Source organism: Notamacropus eugenii, chromosome 6 (genome assembly GCF_028372415.1).
Source record: "Notamacropus eugenii isolate mMacEug1 chromosome 6, mMacEug1.pri_v2, whole genome shotgun sequence".
NCBI classification, from domain to species: Eukaryota; Metazoa; Chordata; class Mammalia; order Diprotodontia; family Macropodidae; genus Notamacropus; species Notamacropus eugenii.
This window is the reverse complement of record NC_092877.1, coordinates 158,938,381-158,958,636: the sequence shown is the minus strand read 5'-3', so window position 1 is coordinate 158,958,636 and position 20,256 is coordinate 158,938,381. Positions and strand designations below refer to the sequence as shown.

The following is a 20,256-nucleotide window of genomic DNA, read 5'->3' as shown; positions in this document are numbered from 1 at the left end:
CTCTCTCTTCCTGAGTCACTGAAGTCCAGAGACACAACAAAATCAAGATGATTGGTGATTGCCCAGGATGCAGTAGATGACCTTAGCATCTTCAATACATGACCAAGCGCTAAGCCCTCCACAGTATCTGCTTCAGCCACTTTCATGGTCACTGGAACAAATTATTCTCATTTGCCCATTCCATCAGCGAAAGTCTTCACATGCTTGGGTAGACATCCCCCCATCTCACCAACATATAACAGTGAAGTTCGTTACCCAGAGATCCCTGCCCATCCTGTTTAGTTATTATCTGTGCCTTCTCATAAGCATGTCAGAGTGTCCAACCAACCTGCCTAGGGGCCTATATCAAATTTTCCTGATATTTTGGGGATTCCAGTGGAGGCTTACTTGCCCATCATTTATCCCTGCCTCTAGAAATATAACTGACTGACCTATTTTTTTCCCCCATCTTCCTAATTACAATATTTAGAAAACTTTGATAGTGACAGAAAAAAAATCCAAGTAACATAAAATAAAATCAGGGGCATGAAAACTGAAAACTTCACAGGATTATTTTTCCTTTTAGATGTTTTTCTCTAATTTACCCTCCCATTTCTCCATTATCTTTTTAAAAAATAAATTTATCCCCAATAGATAAAGGGTCAAAGGATATGAACAGGCAGTTTTCAGAAGAAGAAATTAAAGCTATCTATAGGCATATGAAAAAATGCTCTAAATCACTATTGATTAGAGAGAGGCAAATAAAAACAACTCTGAGGTACCACATCACACCTATCAGATTGGCAAACATGACAAACAGGAAAATGATAAATGCTGGAGAGGATGTGGGAGAGTTGGAACACTAATTCATTGTTAGTGGAGCTATGAGCTGATCTGACCATTCTGGAGAGCAATTTGGAACTATCCCCAAAGGCCTATAAACTATACATACCCTTTGACCCTGCAATACTACTTTTAGGTCTGTAACCCAAAGAGATCATAAAAATGAGAAAAGGACCTATAAGTACAAAAATATTTATAGCAGCTCTTTTGGTGGTGGCCAAGAACTGGAAGTTGAGGGAATGTCCATCAATTGGGAAATGACTGAACAAGTTGTGGTATATGAATGTAAAGGAATATTATTGTGCTATAAGAAATGGTGAGCATGTAGACTTCAGAAAAACCTGGAAAGACTTATATGAACTGATGCTGAGTGAAGTGAGCAGAACCATTATATACAGTTTCAGCCACAGTCTGTGAGGACTGTTTTTGATAGACTTAACCCTTTACAGCAATGCAAGATGTAAAACATTTCCAAAGAACTCATGACACAAAATGCTATCCACATCCAGAGAAAAAACTATAGAATCAGAAAGCAGAATGAAGAAGACTATTTTCTATTATGTTTTTCTCATGGCCTCTCCCATTCGTTTTAATTCTTCCATGCAACATGACTATTGCGAAAATGTGTTTAATAGGAATGTTTGTGTAGAGCCCATATAAGATTACATGTTGTTTTGGGGAAGGAGTGGAGAGAGAGGGGAAGAAAATTTAAAACTTATGGAAGTGATTGTTGAATACTGAAAAAATAAATTAATAAATTTGGAAAAATTAAAATAGATTCAATTTATTTATTTTTTTAAATATTTACCAATTTAAAAAACTGATTTATTTATTTTTGGTTTTCAACATTCACTTCCATAAGCTTTTGAGTTTTAAATTTTCTCTGCCTCCCTCCCCTCTCCCCAAGATGGCATGTAACCTGATATAGGCTCTACATATACTTTTATATTAAACATATTTTCACTTTAATCATGTTGTAAAGAAGAATCAGAACCAATGGGAGGAACCATGAGAAAGAAGAAACAAAACAAAACAAAAAGAGAGTAAAGTATGCTTTGATCTGCATTCAGACTCCACAGTTCTTTCTTTGGATGTGGACAGCATTTTCTATCATGAGTTTTCTGGAACTGTATTGCTCAGAAGAGCTAAGTCTATCAAAGTTGGTCAAATAGATTCACTTTAAAAAGTAGATTTTATTAATAACTTCTTTTTTATATCACTATCATTTCTAGATATTTATATTCCTGCTGCCCAATGTGTATTGAAGGAAAACACTTCAATAGGAACAGCTGACGCTGGGACCTGTCACCGGACAATGTGCTTAGTATTCTGTCCTTATAGTCCCCTGTGTTTCTGCCAGGAGGAGGAAAGCATGTTCTGTTATCTTCTCTAAGTCCTTTATTCAATCATCATTGAAAAACAGTCAGAAAGACCTGGATTCAGATCTGACTAGCTGTATGCTCTTCTCATCTGTAAAATGAGAGGGTCAAACTTAATGATCTCTAAGGTTCCTTCTAGTTCTAAAGCTCTGACTCTACGATCTCTTCACCAAATATTTCTCACCATACTCTGATTCTTCATCTTTGCCTTCCTCCTGACCTGGCCTTGTGATGTTACTAGAAGTGTAGGCCCTGAGTCCACACCAGAGCCCAGAGCTTCTTAGAGGCATAAGGATGTGACAGCTGTGATGTTTTTCAAAGTAGAGCAAAAGATGAGAGAAAAATGATCCTTTACTGTTTGTTTAGCTACTAACAAAGGGAAGCTAGATGGTTCAATGGATAGAGGGTTGGGCCTGGAATCAGGAAGACATCTTTGTGTGTTCAAATCTGGCCTCAGACACTCATTAGCTATATGACCCTGGGCAAGTCACTTAACCCTGTTGGCCTCAGTTTTCTCATCTATCCAATGAGCTGGAGAAGGACATGGCAAACCACTCCAGCACCTTTGCTATATGGAGTTACGAAGAGTTGGACACAACTGAACAACAACCTTCAAGGACAGTCCCCATGCATGTGCTCAGTAACTAGGACCTTCTCATTCAAATCCAGTAATCACTTATTCAGCATCAGGAAATGAAGTAAAGACTGGATTTGTAGTTAGAATCCTCCTTGATAAAATGAGTCAGTTGGATTAGATTATCAGGAAGGTCCCTTTCAATTTTTCATCTATGAACCCTCAAATATTGAGGCAAAGAGGTGTAATGGGTAAAGCACTGGACTTGAAGTGCTTTGAATACCATCGCAGATGAGTTGTGTGCCTCTAGGTAAGTCACTTAAGCTTTCTGAGCCTCAGTTTCCTTATTTCATAGATGAGGTAGTTGGACTTGACTTGATGACTGCCAGGGTCCCTTCCAACTCCAAATCTATGATCCCTAAGGCCCTTTAGTAAGCACCAGGGACTTTGTTTCCAGTAAGAATAACATTCATAGCAACTCATATTTACAAACTCTTTTTACAATTTATCAAATGCTTTCCTCCCAACAACTCTGAAAGGTCAGGGAGTGGAGTAGGGGAGGCATGTACATAAATTATTGATACAAGGACAGGGAAGGACTATGATAAGTTCATAGGAGAGGTTCACATGAGAGATTTATGAGAGAAATAGTGAGAAATCTGAGGGAAACATCAGTTTTAGCTGGGGGTCAGGCAAAGTAACATGCTTTTTTTAAGTGCTTAAAATTTGTCAGGCACTGTGCTAAACTCCAGGTATACAAATATAAGCAAAAAGAAAGGTAGTTCCTTCCCTCATTCTAATGGAGGAAGATGCCATGCAAAGGAGAGTGGAAAAGCTGGGGAAAGGAGAAGTGGTAACCTGCCAAGTCCTGAGAATCAGAAGCAGAGCTAATAGGCAAATGAATAGTGACTGGTGGCCTGGGCCCTAGGAGGGAAAGGAAGAGCTTCCAAAGGAAGCGATCTGTGGGAGAGAGGGCATCCAGGGGGAATGGCATGAACAAAGACAGGGAGGTGAGAAATAGCAGGACAGAAATAGGGCACAGGGAGTCCATGTGGTTTGGCTGGAGAGTAGAGTACATGAAGGGCATCATAGAATGTAAAACTGGAAGACTTTAGGGATCATTTAGCCAAGACCTCTCATTTTACAAATGAAGAAATGAAAGCCCAGGAATGTTAAGTGATTTATCTGAGTGACAGAACAAGGATTCATGCCCAGGCCTAACTCCAACCCAGTACTCTTTCTACTATACCAGGTAGGACTGAAAGGTAAGTTCAAACTAGGGAGGTTGTGGCAGGTCTTGTATGTCAGGATCAAGAATTTCCATTTATATACATGTAGTGGGGGCCATTGAATATTTTTGAGTAGAGGATTTACTTGTTCAAAGCATTGTCTTATGAATTATATGAAGGGAAGGAATGTGAAAGGAAAAAATCTTAATTTAGAAGCTTTTGCACTCTACCTTATTAATTAACATGAGAATTCTGGGAGTTGGAGTTACCTTTTGAGTAGCATTCATTTATTCTTTCATTAAAACTTTGACAAACGTTTATGGTACACCATGTGACCAAGTCATTTATCCTCACAGTCTCAATTTTCTCATCTGTTAGATGGGAATTATAATACTTTTAGCAACTGCTTCATTGAAATGCTATGATATCAAATATCATTTAATATATGCGAAGTACTTCATAAGTTAGAAAAGACTATAAATACCTATAATTATATGCAAATAATTATAACATAATAATTATGCATCATTAAGATTATATAACAAAAATAATGGCAAATTATGATCATTACCCTTAAATCCTAGTCCAACGTCTCAGCAAGGTTTGGAGATACAACAGTGATATTTACAAAAATGAACTAAATGTTGCAAGGTATTTTGCATACAGCATCTCCTTTGAATCTCACAACAACCCCGTAAGGTTGGTACTATAGGTTTTATTATGCTTATCTTACAAATGAAGAAACTGAGACTAAGACAAGTTAAGTGACTTGCCCACGGTTCCCTAGATGGTGTCAAAGGCAGGACTTGAACTCAAGCCTTCCTGACTATAAGCCAACTTCTCCACTATTCCATATTGCCTCTCTGAAGTAAGCCCAGAAAGGTGGATTGGAATAAGACCAGAAAGGTCCTTGGATGTCAGATTCATTCAATTAAGTAGAAGACTGATGTCTTCAGATTAACTGTTACGTTAATGGGTAGGATGGATTTGAAAAGGGAAAGAAAAAAGATGAAAAGATCAATTAGGAGCCTATTGGAGTAGACTAGGTTGGGGGAAAAAATGAGTATCTGACCTAGCCTGGAGTACAAGTACAGGAGATAGATGGTAGAGATAATAGTCAAATAAGATTTACTTGAGACCCCAGTTAAAATCCCACCTTCTACAAGAAGCCTTTCCTGATCCCCCTTAATGCACCACTTCATTGTCACCACTTCATCCTGTGTATATCTTGTTTGTACATAATCATTTGTATGTAATCTCCTCCAATAGACAGAGAGCTCCTTGAAAATGGAACTGTCTTTTGCCTTTCTTTGTTTTCCATAGCATTTGGTCCAGTGCCTTGCACATGGTAGGTGCTTAATAAATGCTTAATGACTGACTTGACAAGCCAAGTGTAGATTGCAAGTAGAGATGAGGGAGAGGAAAGAGTTACAAATTATTTTAAAGTTTCAAGCATGGGTGATGGGAAAATGGTATGACAGAAACTGAGAAATCAGGAAGAAGGGGTTTGGGGATATAAGACAATGTCATTAGTTTTCAACATTGTGTTTGAGTTGTCTGAAAGATGTTTAGTAGCAAGCAATTGGAGCCATAGACATAAAGATGTAGAGACAGGTTGTGTGGGGCTGTCCATAGAGACTGTTCCATTTGCAAAGAGGACATGACACATAGAAATAGATCATCTTTCTGTCTTCTCCCTTCAACATCTCTCTTCCATTCCCTACTATCAAGGTCTTTCATAATTAGCCTTCTATCAAGTCCTTATTCTATTGCCATCACTGGGCTGTCTGGGGATGCTATGACTTTAAAAATCTAAGAAGCAGCATCAGAATATTGGGATACCCCATAAAGTGCATGGGACACTATTTCCCAATCACAAAGAGTTCTTAGCAACCACTTGGAAAGAAGTTGGGAGCCATTAAATTGACAGTTGGTTCTGGAGAGGAGAGGACATAATCAAGGGGGTCTGCCTCAGAAGGTTTGCCAAAGGAAAGACTTAGAAGAAAAAGGGCTGCCCCATGGCGTACTCTCTGTCTCATCGAAAGCCTCTCTCTTCCCATGTAGGGAGAAGGATGATTTTCACAGGTAAATTTGAGAGCTTCAGCTTACACTCTGCATAGAAATCTTGCCTTCCTCTCTTCTCACATGCATGTCTTTACACATATATGTATTTAGAGTGGCTATATTCTTGTGGCATATTTTACACAACTATACATTAAGATGCTGCTATAGACAGAGCAGAAATGATGTACATAGCACAGATGAGACAATCAGGTGAGTACCATTTCTTAAGCTCCTACTATGACCCAGTCACTGTATGAAGTATTGGGGATACAAAGAAAGATAAAAAACAGTCCCTGCTCTCAAGGATCTTACAGATTACATGAAACTCACATTATTCTCTGAGAGCTTCAATTTTCCATAGTGTTTGATGTAAATAGTCAAACACTAGAGAATCCTTCCTTTTCCTCATCAGTCATTCTCATGGAATAAATGACTTTTAATTCCCATCCACCTAACAGATATGAAAATGAGACAAGTTTAAGAAATTTTATAGGATCATAACTTCAGAGCTTGACAGGATTTTAAGGATCATTGAATCTAAGGGTTCTTAGTAGATTTCAAGGAGTCCAAGAACTTGAGTGGAGAAAAATTACATCTTTATTTCAATACAGTTGGCTTCCTTGTAATCCTATGTATTTTATGCACATAAAATCATTTTGAGAAAGGGTCCATAGACTCTACTCAAAAGGGTCCATGGCACAAAAATGGTTAAGGACTACTGATCTAATCTAACTCCTCATTTTACAGATTAGGAAACTGAGGCCCATTAACATTAAGTGACTTACCCAAGATTATGCTACAAGTAGTCTGCCTCAGAAGTGAGATGCAGATTCAGTTCATTTACTCCAGAATCAGACTATACTGCTCCCTGGGTATTGACTTGCTTCCTTTTGTCATTCTTTCAACACTGTTTTAGATTGCATATTTGTGTACATATAAAGAATTCCTAGACAAAAAGTTGAAGAGATGCTGCAAATCCTCAGAAGTTTACTGAGGAAAGTTTACTAAGTTCACCTTAGAGGCAAAGGTTTACTAAACAAATTAACAGAGTAAATGGAACTGTGGGGAAAATGTTTCAAATGCTTGAGAATAAACTTTTTGAGCACCTTCAAGAGCTGTTAGTTACAATTGCCTTAACTAATTATAAACACTTTTAAAATTTCCTATTTATTGACTATTAGCTAAACTTTGTTAACCCTGTTCTAATAGTGTATCAACAAGGACCCCAACATACACAGGAGGACCTGATGTACGGGTTCTTAGATCTCCTTTTCTAAAAGGACCCCAACTTTTGAGAGGTCAACAATTTACTTTAATCAAGCACATATATCATTTACTTAGTTCAGGGGAAAAAGTCAGCCCCCTGAACTTCAGAGAAAATACAAACAGAAATTACCAGCAGAAATTACAAACTGAAAGACCAGCAGACAGGGTTTCTAATTGTCTGACCATAGGCAATACATACATCATTACCAGAGAGAAAATCACCAACATCTGGGTTTTCAAAGCTGAGGTGGGGGTGAGGCCTCTTAATGGGCAGGGAAGATCTTTAACTCTTCCCCTCACTCACCATTAACCTTATATTAACCTTACAAATGGTCATCTTGCTTTAAGGTAATAAGTTGACACATAGATGATGATCTATCCATAATCCAGTTTTCCCTTATTCAGACTGGCCTTCTAGTTAACCCACATGAGGGAAGTTTTATTGTAGATCACTATTGGAGACAACTTCCTCACTTTACACATGATTTGAGCAAACCTAGAGAAGTAACTGGTCCAAGGTCATACAGCCTAGATGAGAGTTCTATAGCTTTAGTCTTCTGGTTTTAAGAAGTCTTTTATTTTCTGCATGTATCTACTATCTCTTTGTCTTTCTGCTTGTTTGTTTATTGACCATATCTATAATTTAGTACCTATATTTAATATTTAATACCTATAGAGAGCTCCTGAGGAAGGATGCCCTCTGCAAAAATGAGTGTCATCCTCTGGGTGACATAATCTTAGGAAGTTGCCTTGGAGAACCTGAGTGGTTCATTGACTTGTTCAGGGTCTCCTAACCTTGTGTGGGCCAAATGTGGGCCCTGAATCCCTTTTTCCTGATTTTTGAGTCCAGTTCTCTATCCACTAAGCCATAATGTCTCCTATGGTAAATTCTACTATGCCTGAAAGGAAGACTGATGAATAAAAGAAAAGGTTAGACTGGCATCCTGACAAGGAGAAAGTCCTTGTTCCAAGATCTGTGAACAACCCACTAAGAATATTGCAGCATTCCAGGTTGTGGAAGGCTGATCAAAATGCAGAAGTCCTAGAAAAAGATTAGGAATGGCAAGAACGTGCCATAAGCCATTTTTATGTATGAAACTGTAAGTGGTGGAAGAAGTACATAAATGTATATGCAATTTGGAAAAGAATTGCTCCATTAGGCTGACTTGTGAACCCATTAGTTTGTCCTGCTTTTTACCCTGCGAAGCTGCCACACTAACAGTGCTGTCTGAAATTCAATTACTTTAAACATGGAAAATAACTTCACACTAAGCTGTCAGTGGGTTTCCTTTATGGAATAAGGAATTTAAAAAAATATTATAAAATCAACACAGGCAGTTTAAAAGGAAACCTGGCATAGCGAATTAAGTAAGAGTGACTTGGGAGTCATAAGGACCTGGGTTCAAGTAATGCCTCTGATAAACCTTGGCTCTGTGAGTTTGGTCAAGTTAATCAGTCAACTAGTATCTATTAAGTTTCTACTACATTCCAAGCACTATGCTAAGCACTGGAATTACAAAGAAAAGCTAAAAAACAAAAAAACAAAACTCAATCCCTGTTCTCAAGGTGTTCACAGTCTATTTTTACTTTTAATGTGTCCAGGCAACTCTCTTAGACTATTGGTCTGTAAAGTGTGGTCTTGAAGGGGATGCATGGCAGTACCTGCAGAACCGTGGCCTGATCTGCAAGTGATGTGTGATCAACCAATTGGAAACTGGAAAGACAGGTCACTTGCCAAAATAGCCAATCACAGGGCTTTTTACAACCACACCTACCCCTATTTCCATAAATTCTTCCATTCAGCCTCCTCCCTAAGCTATGACAGCTACCTGGCAGCTGCATAGGTTTTACGTGCTATCAGGGCAAGATAAATTAACTTCTAAACACTGCTGCTGAGCAGGTGTTAATGGGAGAGTTGTGCCTGAGTCCTTCCTGGTTACCTCTGGGCTGCAGCAGGCACCTCAGAAAGTAGGCTTTATGCTTAGGGGCAGAAACCAGGGAGCAAGAGCATCCCTTTTCCTTTTTGCTTTTGTTTGGGAGGAATGCAGTAAGTCATACAGGACAAACAGAAATAGATGATTGTGATCTGAATGACAGATCTCATCGCACTTTCTTTCCCCCAAACCTATCCCTTTTACAAATTTCCCTATTCCTGTCATCTGCATGTATGTAAACATACACAAGCATATATTTTCATATACATGTACACGTAATCCCCCCTCTTGAATCATAAACCTCCTTGAGGGCAGAGAATGGATAATTTTCCAGTTTTGTAAACAGGCCCTTAGTGAATATATGTTGAATTGAATTTATAGAACAGAATGTGCCAGAGACTCTAACATGTTTTGAAAATGCAAAGCAGCTAAGTGGCACAGTAGATAGAGTCAGGAAGACTGCTCTTCCTGAGTTCAAATCTGGCCTCAGACACTAACTAGCTGTGTGGCCCAGGGCATTTAACCCTGTTTCCCTCAGTTTTCTCATTTATAAAAGGAGCTGGAGAAGGAAATGGCAAACCACTCCAGCACCTTTACCTAAAAACCACTTAACAGGAGCACAAGGAGTTGAACATGACTAAACAAGAACAAAAATAACAACAGCAGTCAGTTATCAACACACGGTAACAATGTTTTATTCATTTACACATAAATTTTTATTACATATACATATAAATAGATTTGCTGTTTATTTTCCTACATTTAGGATATCTCTTAAAATTATCAACTCTGACTTAGAGTCAGAAAGAAAGATCTCTTATTCCCACCCTTTTATTTTACAGATGAGGAAACTGAGTCCCAGTGAGGTTATGTGTATTATGAGCACATAGTTTTTTATTTTATGCTGTCATTAAGTCTGTCATTAATGATCAAAAAATTCATCATATAAGGTTGTCTTCTTGTTACATCTTTCAAGGAATCTTGAATGGTTTTGTTTTCTGGATTCAAACCATGTTTGAAGAGAACCTTTGAGGCAGTATTTTACCTTACCAAATTAAATGCCTTTTTATAATCAATGAACAATAAGCAAGGTGGAATCTTGTATTCTACACATTTTTAATCACTTGTGTGATGATAAATATATTATCTGCAGCAGAATACTAATACCTTCTTCACTGAAGGATGCTCTCAATGTGTGTATAGATGAATTCTCATCAAAACTTTATATCAATAGAAAAGTAGGCATATAGATTGAATGGATATTCAATTCAGTGGACTTTTATAGAAATTAATAAGATCTGAAGATTTTTCAGCATCTTTGGTAACCATTCTTCAGATAGATATGTTATGAAGGAGTCCCTCAGCACCTTCACAATTTTGCCTTTTCCAGCATGAATTTCCTCATTACTCAGTTGGTCTAGTGCCCAGTAGATTGTGGGCTCCTCAAGTGCAGGGATTATCTTTCGTCTTTCCTGTTTATGCCCTGTGTTTATACTAGTGCCCAGCACTTAGTAGTTATTTGATAAATGTTTATTGACTGACTGAATTCGGCTGCTTTTCATGATTACGTTCTCTTAAGTATCTTTTCTACTTTACATGTAAGTGTATCTGAAACTACGACGTTGGATTCTAAGTGTGGCAGCTCCACAATCCTTTGTGATGAAAAACATTTGTTATACAAAATCTTTGTAGATTGTTTCCATCTTGTTGCACTTGTCCTTCCATTTTCATCCTTTCAATATCATTGGGAAGACTTTACTTGGTTGAATCTCTCAACAAGGTTTCTTTAACCTGGTTTTACCTTACATTGTATCTACTCCCTGTCTCTCTATTCATATTTTTTCATCATTGTCCAAGATTCTATGAATGAGCATTTTTTTTTTTAATTCTAAACTTGTGTTGTTTTTGGTTGCCACATTTTTCTGCTTCGCAAGGAATTCAAGTATTTGCTGAGTAGGCTTCTGAAAGGCTCTTTTGGTCCCCTTATTATAGCAATTGATTTACATCAATTAAAATTCCATGTGAAATTAGCATGTGCCTGCTCTTTCATCCATATCCCATTTTTCATAATCAATAACTAATTTAAATAGTTTAAGGTGGAGGTTTTAATTGAATGCCTGATGTTTTTCTCATTTTATACTTTTTCTATCTTTGTACTAATTTTGATCTTATCTATAACAAGCTAATGGTCTGACTGTGTAATTCAGCTGCATCAGGAATGACTCCTGCATTAGTAATGAGCTATTTCCTGTCTGTTAAAATATAATCAATTTGGGGTTTTGCAATGTTATTATGTACTAGCCATGTCTAACACCAATTTCTTTTCTTAAAAGAAGCATTGATAAGTAGACATGAGGCTTCTTTATGGTCTACAAATCTTTGGCCTTTCTTATTCCTTCTTCCTGATTAATATTTTCTAATATCTCTTTCACCATATCACCATGACCATATTTAGATTGAAGTCACTGAGTATCAAATAATATGTTGATTTATTTTGAAGAGTCTCATTGAATTTTTTATAGTTTCTCTATCATGTCATCTCTTGTGATAGAAACTACAATTATTTTCATTGTTGTTCTTCAGTTGTTTCAGTCATGCCCAACTTTTCATGACCTCCTTTGAGATTTTCTTTGCAAAGATACTATAATGGTTTGCCATTTCCTTCTTCAACTCATTTTACAGATGAGGAAACTGAGGCAAAAAAAGTTAGGTGCCATACAGCTAATAAGTATCTGAGGCCAGATTTGGACTTAGGTCTTCCTGACTCCAGGCCCAGCATTCTATCCACTGCACTACCTAACTGGCCATTTTTCTTGTACTCTTTTGCAAATACTCAGCATGAACACTGCAATGTGAGACAACCAAATGTCCCTTGAAATAGTGTCTTACTTGCATTCAATGCATGATACAACTTTGTCAACTCCATTATTTTTTGCTATAAGGAGAAAGTGAGCCATTCTTTCATTTAGATGCATCTTTCTTTTTTATTCTCATTTCAGCAAGAATTTCAAAATTGATAGGATTTTTGTTCCTCCATGACTCTTTCCATTGGCTGGTCATTGGGAGACCTTTAGATCTCACATTTAGAGTTCCAAAAGCTAAGTTAAAATTTATAGATAGTTGAAGAACTGTGTGATTCTTTATACCTTCTGTCCCATCCCACTCCACCCCCCCACCCCATCCCCAGCTCTACCACTGTCGTTGAAGAAAAAGAAGAGGGTTGCCCAGGACTGAGGTCCATTTCATATTTTTTTGTGCATTTCATGAATTGCTGTGGCCAAAACATTTATCACCAAGTGGTTATGAGCATCTTTGTCCTTAGTTAGACTGGTCCAAGAAGAAGCCTTAGTCTATCGGGAAGGACAATACTCACAGCCTTTCCAGCATGAGAGGATCTGCCATGACAGAATTCTACTAGTTTAGCCTTCAAAAACTCACGTTCCCATCCAAAACAAGAAAAGGTTTAGATGGAAGACTTTATAGACTAGTTTCCTAACTCAACACATTCAAAAGTATTCAATTTTTAATAGGATTTTTAACAGGAAAAATAAATAAATCTTCACACTAGATTTGCTCAATCTTCTACCACTTATATGAACTGCTGGTAACACAGATCCAGAAAAGGCAGTTTTCAGATTCAATTGATTCATTTCAATAAGTCTTTATTGTGTTCCACCTATGTGCAAAGCATCATGCTAAGAATTAAGGGAGATACAAAGATAAATGTCATGGCTCCTATGTTCAAGGAGTTATAATCTAGAAGGTTTAAAATATATACAAAAACTATAATAATAATTAAAAGATTGTAACCTCATAGAAGAAGAGGGCATGTAGGAGATAAGGCTAAAAGTTAACTTGTAATGACATTGTATGCCAAGTTAGTCAGAAAGTTTGGGCACTATTTGTTCAACAATGGGGAGCCATTGAAGGGTTCTAAGTTACAACATGGTTAGAGCTAAGCATTACTAAGAAAATATACCTGACCTAGTTGTATAGATTGGACTGGATGAAAGGAAACACTATTAGAAGACAATTTTATAAGTAAAAAGGTAAGATGTAAGAAGGATCTCACTATTCCCATGGTAGTGGGAAATATAGTTCAGGTTCGTTGTTTTTAAAGCTGGAAGGGACCTTAGAAGACCCTTGAGTTTGACTTCTCCATTTTACAAATGAGGAAACTGAGGTCTCTTGGTAACTCATCTGAAGCAGGAAGTAAAAGATGACTTTAAGGTTTTACACCTGCTTTACTGGGGAAATGATGGTGCCATTAACAGAAACAGGGAAGCTTAGGAAGAGCAAGACTTGGGGGAAAGGTCTTGACCAAATAAAGGAATTGGCAGAATTGTTTTTAACATCTGCCCACATTTTTGTATGTGAACTTGAGGTATCAGTAGGACATTCTGAGGGAAGATGTCCAGTAAATGATCGCAAATATAGGTCAGAAGCTCAGGAGAAGGTTAAGGCTAGATATAAGGACTTGGGGTCATCTGCCTATAAAAATGATAGTTGATTATCTGGCAGAGGATGAGATTGAGAAAGGCAACACGATAGAGGAAGCACAGCAAACTAAAGACAGAGCCTTATAGGCTGCTTATATTTAAGGAACTAAGGGCTATCTCAAGGGAAATCCAAGAAAAGAGAGAGATAATAAAAAACAAGAAAGATAGAGATGACAATAAAACCAGGAAAGACTTTCAAGAAGTAAGGACCTCTCAGCATAATTATATACTGCATAGAAGTCATAGAGGATGAAACTGAGAAAATATTATAGGGTTTGGCAAGTAGATGGTTCCTGGTAATCTTCAAGAGAGCACTTTCAGTAGAGTGGTAGATAAAAATACATTTTAGAATGTACTGAACACGGTAATCTATATTTACCTAAAACTTTGATCTAAGCAGGGCACAGCTAGCAGCAGCTATGAATTCCTAGATTTGGCCACTGAAATCTGCTTCATAGGCTAACTTAGTTCATCAATACATGTGTTTGGGACAGGCCATGCAAATGGAAAAGGAGATGAACCTATAATTGAATATAAGGAAGAGAGCAGGCTGAATTCCCTTTAGGAAACTTCATGGTGCTCTTCATAATCCCAAACTGTTTTCTGGTGTAAAGACCCTTCTTTATACACAAACATAGACTAAATAGCGTTGGGTGAATGAGAAGCTCAGCACGCCACAATTTGCAGGGAATTAAAATTGTGACATACAATGGAAAGGACAATGGAAAGATACATGGTGGGTACTTGCAGCTCGTAGCCAATAATTTTTGATGAGTTATTGTTCAAAAAGTCATAATAAGGGATATCATAAAGGAAATGATCAGAAAAGGAGGTAACCAGTGGAAAGAATGAGAACCAACAGATAGACACACCCTAAGGGCTCTACCAGGGTCTAAGACATATAAAAAGAGCTAAAATAAAGCCTTTAGCACATTGGTTGAATTCTCTTTAGAGGATATTTGGAAAAACATGGAGAAGAATTGCACAGGGTGAGAAGTCAGAGATCTGTTAGGGTGTCTTGGCTGATTGGTTGTTGTCTTGCATTCTCAAAGAGGAGCAAAATGACACCATTATGTTGGAGTCAAGAAATAGTGTATCCAGCTGTGGGGTGAGACCAATATGGGCTCGGAGCACTCTAGCATAGGTCAGGGACATATAGTCCACATGAAATAAGATCTACCAGTGAAATGAATACTCACATTAATTAGATCACAGAGCTATTGAATATTAAAGAGAAAAACCACTAAAAATCAGTCTCTTACTTACAATATTTTCATATAATATAATATAAAACAAACATCTATTAAGCACCTTCTGTAATGCACAGCACTGTGCTATAGGATATGTAAAGTTTATAATAATCATTCACCTTTATATGGCTTTATTCCTTGCCAAGTTCTTTACATGCATTGTCTCATATTTAGATAAGAAACCTTCTCTGCCCTTAAGAATTTATGTTATGATAGGGAGATAAGATATCGATATATCTCTAATACACAGTATTACATAATAAAAATAGTTTTATCTTAAACAATGTTTTATGTGAAGCTTTACAAAAGAAAGGTAGGTCATTATCAGCTTGGGCAAGGTGAAATCATGGAAGGATTCCTAGAGAAAAAAGGGATTTAAGATGAATAGTAATAACAATTGACTTTTATATGGTGCTCTAATATTTACAAAGCAATTTCTACATAGATAGCAGTTTATAGGACCAGTGTTTGACTGAAGAGGAAAGTTAGCTACTACCTCTTGGATGACTTCCTCTGTTGGATGGACAGAGCTATTCTTTTCTATGAAGAGGCTAATCCACAGCTCTTTTTGTGGTGGCCAAGAATTGGAAAAGCAAGGGATGCCCATCAGTTGGGGAATGGCTGAACAAGTTGTGGGACATGATTGCAATGGAATATTATTGTTCCATAAGAAACAATGAGCAGGTGGATTTCAGAAAAACCTGGAAATACATGAACTGATGCTGAGGGAAATGAGTAAAACTAGGAGTAAATTGTACAACATAACAGCAACATTGTGTGATGACTAACTTTAATAGATTTAGCTCTTCTCAGCAATGCAATGACCTAAGACAACTTTAAAAGGTTCATGATGGAAAATGCTGTCTACATCCAGAGCACTTTCTCGCTCTTTTTTTGTTTGTTTCATCTTTCTTGAGGTTCCTCCCATTTGTTCTAGTTCTTCTTTACCACATACATGTGAAAATATGTTTAATATGAATGTACATGTAGAGACTGTATCAGATTGCATGCTGTCTTGGGGAGTGGGGAGGAGAAAGAGGGGAGAAAATTTAGAACTCAAAATCTTATGGAAGTGAATGTTGAAAACTAAAAAGTTATTTTTTTTAAAAGACAGCTAATCCAATAGTCTAGTAAGGTGGCAATGAGGACTTTTACAGCCCAATGGCAGGAGGAGTAGACATTAGGAAAAATATGCAAGAGATATTATGGAAATGGAGTCAACAGAATATAGCAACTAATTGAATATGAGAGATAAAAGAGGGAAAATAAAAAGTAATACCAAAATTATAAATACAGGAGACCAGTGCATAAAGGTAGAACAAAGATAATTAGCAAAGTCAAAAAGAATTGAATTTCTAGTGAGGAAAAAATGAACCTAGTTTTGGATAATCCATCAACAAGTATTCATTAAGCACCTACTAAGTGCCAAGCAATATTGGTTGATTTTGAGCTTAGGGGACATCCAAAGGATATGTGCTGTGGGCAGCTACAGATATAGAGCTGGAGTTCAGGAGAAAGATTGAGATTGGAGGACAATACAGGTATGGTAGTCATTTGCGTGGTGGGGATAATTGAATGTGAATGAGATTACCATCCCACAGCAAAGAATTATAAGATGAGAAGCTAGCAAAAGAGAGAGAAGGAGCAATAAGGAGTCTAGGAGAAGAAGCAGGAAAGAGGCTGATGGAAGAAAGTACAAGAAGAGTGAGAAGAAAGTTACCTTTGTGTGTGTCATTATTGTGAAGGTTCCTGGTAGTTTGGTTCCTTCAGGACATTTCAATTCCTTCCTTCCTTCCTTCCTTCCTTCCTTCCTTCCTTCCTTCCTTCCTTCCTTCCTTCCTTCCTTCCTTCCTTCCTTTTCTCTCTTTCTTTCCTTTTCTCTCTCTTTCTTTCCTTTTCTCTTTCTTTCTTTCTTTTTTTCTTCCTTTCTTTCTGTCTTCCTTCCTTTCTTCTTTTTTTGTTGGATGCCAGGATAATAAAAAAAAAACCTAGTCTTGCTTGTGAGTTCTAATTCCTTCATCTTTCTTAAAGTCCTTCTCCTTCCATTCTCTCTCCCTTTCCCTTCATCTTCCCGGTTAAAGCCATCAGAGAGGAATAAGTGTACACTGACCCCTAGGAAGGAAGCTCTTTACCTTTGACACCTGCTGTGTGTGAGCCTAGTCAATTTCCCTCACAGCAAGTGACAGATGATAAGGGCTCTTCTTTTTAAGCCTCTCTGTATACCTGGCATTTCAGTCTCAGTTGCCAGCAATTATCTCAGAAAAGGCAGAAATCTATTAAAAGGCCCCTAAAGTTTGCAAAGAAGTGGAAGAGAAAGGTAATCCATTCCCTCAAGAACAGCAGAACTAAAAGATGCATTTAAGGATGATCCAGTGAGGAGTACTTAATACTCTATGTAATCACACATTAGTGATATACCTATAAACCTGGAGAGTTATATAGACCTTTCATGAGAACAAAAGAAAGTTAAGAATGCATGAGTTCAAATCCCAGCTTTGCAACTTTCTACCTGTCTGACCTTGGACAAGCTACTTAACCTCTGTTGGCCTCAATAACCTTATATGCAAAATGAGGGTATAGGATTTGATGACCTCAAATCCTTTAGAGTTCTAAGTATATTATCCTGTCATCTCTCCTTGTTGGGCCAATAAGAATGGAAAGAAGCTTCTTGAAAAACTCACTCTTTTTAGGACAGTAGTACCCCCCTCTTCCTCAACATGCCCCACCTGTGTCTTTTGTATATCCATTTCCTTGGAATAGGGTTCCCCCCTTCCTGGAACTGTTTTTTAAAAATTTAATTTAGTTTTTTTCCAATCAATTAACAGTCATTTAATTTCTCTTCTTTACCCTTCTTTTTCCCAACCCCTAGTGAACAACAAAAAAAGAAGGAAAAAGAAAAATAGTCAGATAAAACAAATTTTCACCTTCACCCTTTCCAGGAATATATGCTTCATTCTGTCCATCACCTCTCTGGTAGGAGGTAACATACTTCAACTTCAGTCCTCTGGGATCATCTCAAAATTATTTATTTTTAAAAGAAGGAATCCCAGCTCAGTCCCTTAATATCTGTGCAAGCCTGGGCAAGTCATTTAAGCTGTCTGGGCCTCAGTTTTCTTAACAGAAAAATGAGAATAATGGTTGCATCTACATCCCAGGCTTGCTATAAAGATCAAATGCAAAAAATTCAGCAAACCTCTTGCATGTATCATTATTGTGAGACTTTTGGGGAGATTTGTTCCTTCAGCACATTTCAGCTGCTTTTTTTTTCTAGAGGCCAGGATAATGAAAAACTAGGCTTGCTTGTGACTTTTCATTCCTCCATCTTCCTTAACGTCCTTCTCTTTCCATTCTCTGTCCCTTTCCCTTCGTCTTCCCCATGGTTAAAGCCATCAGAGGGGAATGTGTGTCCATGGACCCTAGGAAGGAAGCACTTTATCTTTGACACTTGTTGTGTGGGATCCCAGTCAATTTCCCTCATAGCAAGCAATAAATGATAAGAACTCTTTTTTTCTTTGGAAGCCTCCCTGTATACCTGGCATTTCATTTCCAGTTGCCAGCAATTATCTCAGAAAAGGTAGAAGTCTATTAAAAGGCCCCTGCTTTTTAGAAAAGGCCACTCCAAAGTAGATGTGTGCTGGGAAAAGTTTGCAAGGAGTGAAAGAGAAAGGTAATCCATTCCCTCAAGGACAACAGTGCTAAAAGATGCATTTAAGTACTGCTGATGTTTTTTGGTAGATTTTTTTCATATGATTCAAGCATTTATCAGCAACTTTATAAAGAGAACCATTTTCAGAAACAACAAAAGTACAGGGTGGACAGTCATTGGAAAGGATACACAGGACTGAACAAATGAATGGTTCTAATTTTCCTGTTTGGTGGCTAAATGTTAGACCAGATGAGAGGTACTTGGAATTAGGAAGGTCTAACTTCTTTCTAATCCTGCCTCCTGACTTTGTGACCCTGAACAAGTCAACTTTTCTAAAGTTAGTTCTTCATCTGGCCCTGTACAGCTCTAAATTTAAGAATTTATGACCCTCATTGTACCAATGGGGAAAATTCAGGGAGTGCAGTGGCTTTTGACTTGCTAGTTTCCTGAACATAGGGATGGCATGATGGCAAGTACAGACTTTCAGGTCAGCGTGAAGCAAAATTGGACATCTCCCTAGGGATCCAGAACAGGCCCAGAAAATCCTCTTGCCTCAAGATCTCTAGAAATTTAAATTACAGTACTTGAGGCCCAGGAATCCCATTTGAGTTAGGATCAGTGGGGCTTCTTTAAGTGTATGAAACAACTTTCCAGGAGAGGGTCAGAAAGTGGCCGATTGTAGCAGGTCCAGAAGGTGAACTTGAGAGCAGAATCCATTTTATTTTCCTCTTTGTACCTCAAGTATTTTGCACCTGGCATACAGTAGGTGTTTACTAAATGCTTGTTGATTAAATGCTGGTTGCTGCTGAGCATCTTTCTCTAGGGATGAAAACTTGTGAATAAGTTCAGTTGGCACAAGTCAGATAGGTAGCTCCAAGTTAGATAGACTTTTATTATCATCACTTATTTCTAGTGTGGAAGCTCTGAAGGACCGCAAACCACACCCCAAACTACCCCAGATCAGGAATGGATGCCCACCACTCACCACCACAACTACACAAGGGGAAAAAGGTGGAAGGCCAAACCCCATGTACAATAGAGCTGCCCCCTTACTTCCAGAGTTTACTTGTCTTGCCTGTGCATTCATTGTAGGTATTTGGCCCCTCTCTCCTTCCCATCACACACTGGCAAGTTCCAACCAAGATATGCTAGTTCTCTCCACTATGTGAGAACATCTAGGTGGCACAGTGGATAGAGTACTGGGCTGGGAACCAGGAAGACTTCAGACACTTACTAGCTGTTTGAGCCTGGACAAATCCCTTAATGTTTGCCTCAGTTTCCTCATCTATAAATGAGCTGGAGAAGGAAATGGCAGACCACTCCAGTATCTGTGCCAAGAAAGCCTTGAATGGGGTCATGAAGAGTTGGACACAGCTGAACAACAACATCCACTTTATGACTCTTTAAAGATTCAAACAGAAGTGTAATCAGCTATCATTCACCATTCAAGAAAGCAACAGAGGGGTGAAAATATTCCAAAGAAATATTCTAAGTACAAGAGAAGGCAGTCATTTTGGCCTCTACATGATACCCACCTCCATTTATCCTGATACCTGGGACCCCTGGGACTTGGGATTACTTTTCCAGTACTGG

At 37.9% G+C, this 20,256-nt stretch overlaps 1 protein-coding gene across 1 annotated transcript in view; it reads left to right on the top strand.

Annotated features, from left to right (window-relative positions):
- Nucleotides 1-5,883: 5,883 nt before the first annotated feature.
- SPMIP2 (sperm microtubule inner protein 2) overlaps nt 5,884-20,256 on the top strand; it is a 178,890-nt gene continuing 164,517 nt past the window's right edge. The window contains exon 1 of the mRNA XM_072621382.1: nt 5,884-6,089. Within this exon, the coding sequence (XP_072477483.1) occupies nt 6,023-6,089 (67 nt within the window). The 5' untranslated portion in view covers nt 5,884-6,022. The remainder of the gene's footprint in view (nt 6,090-20,256) is intronic.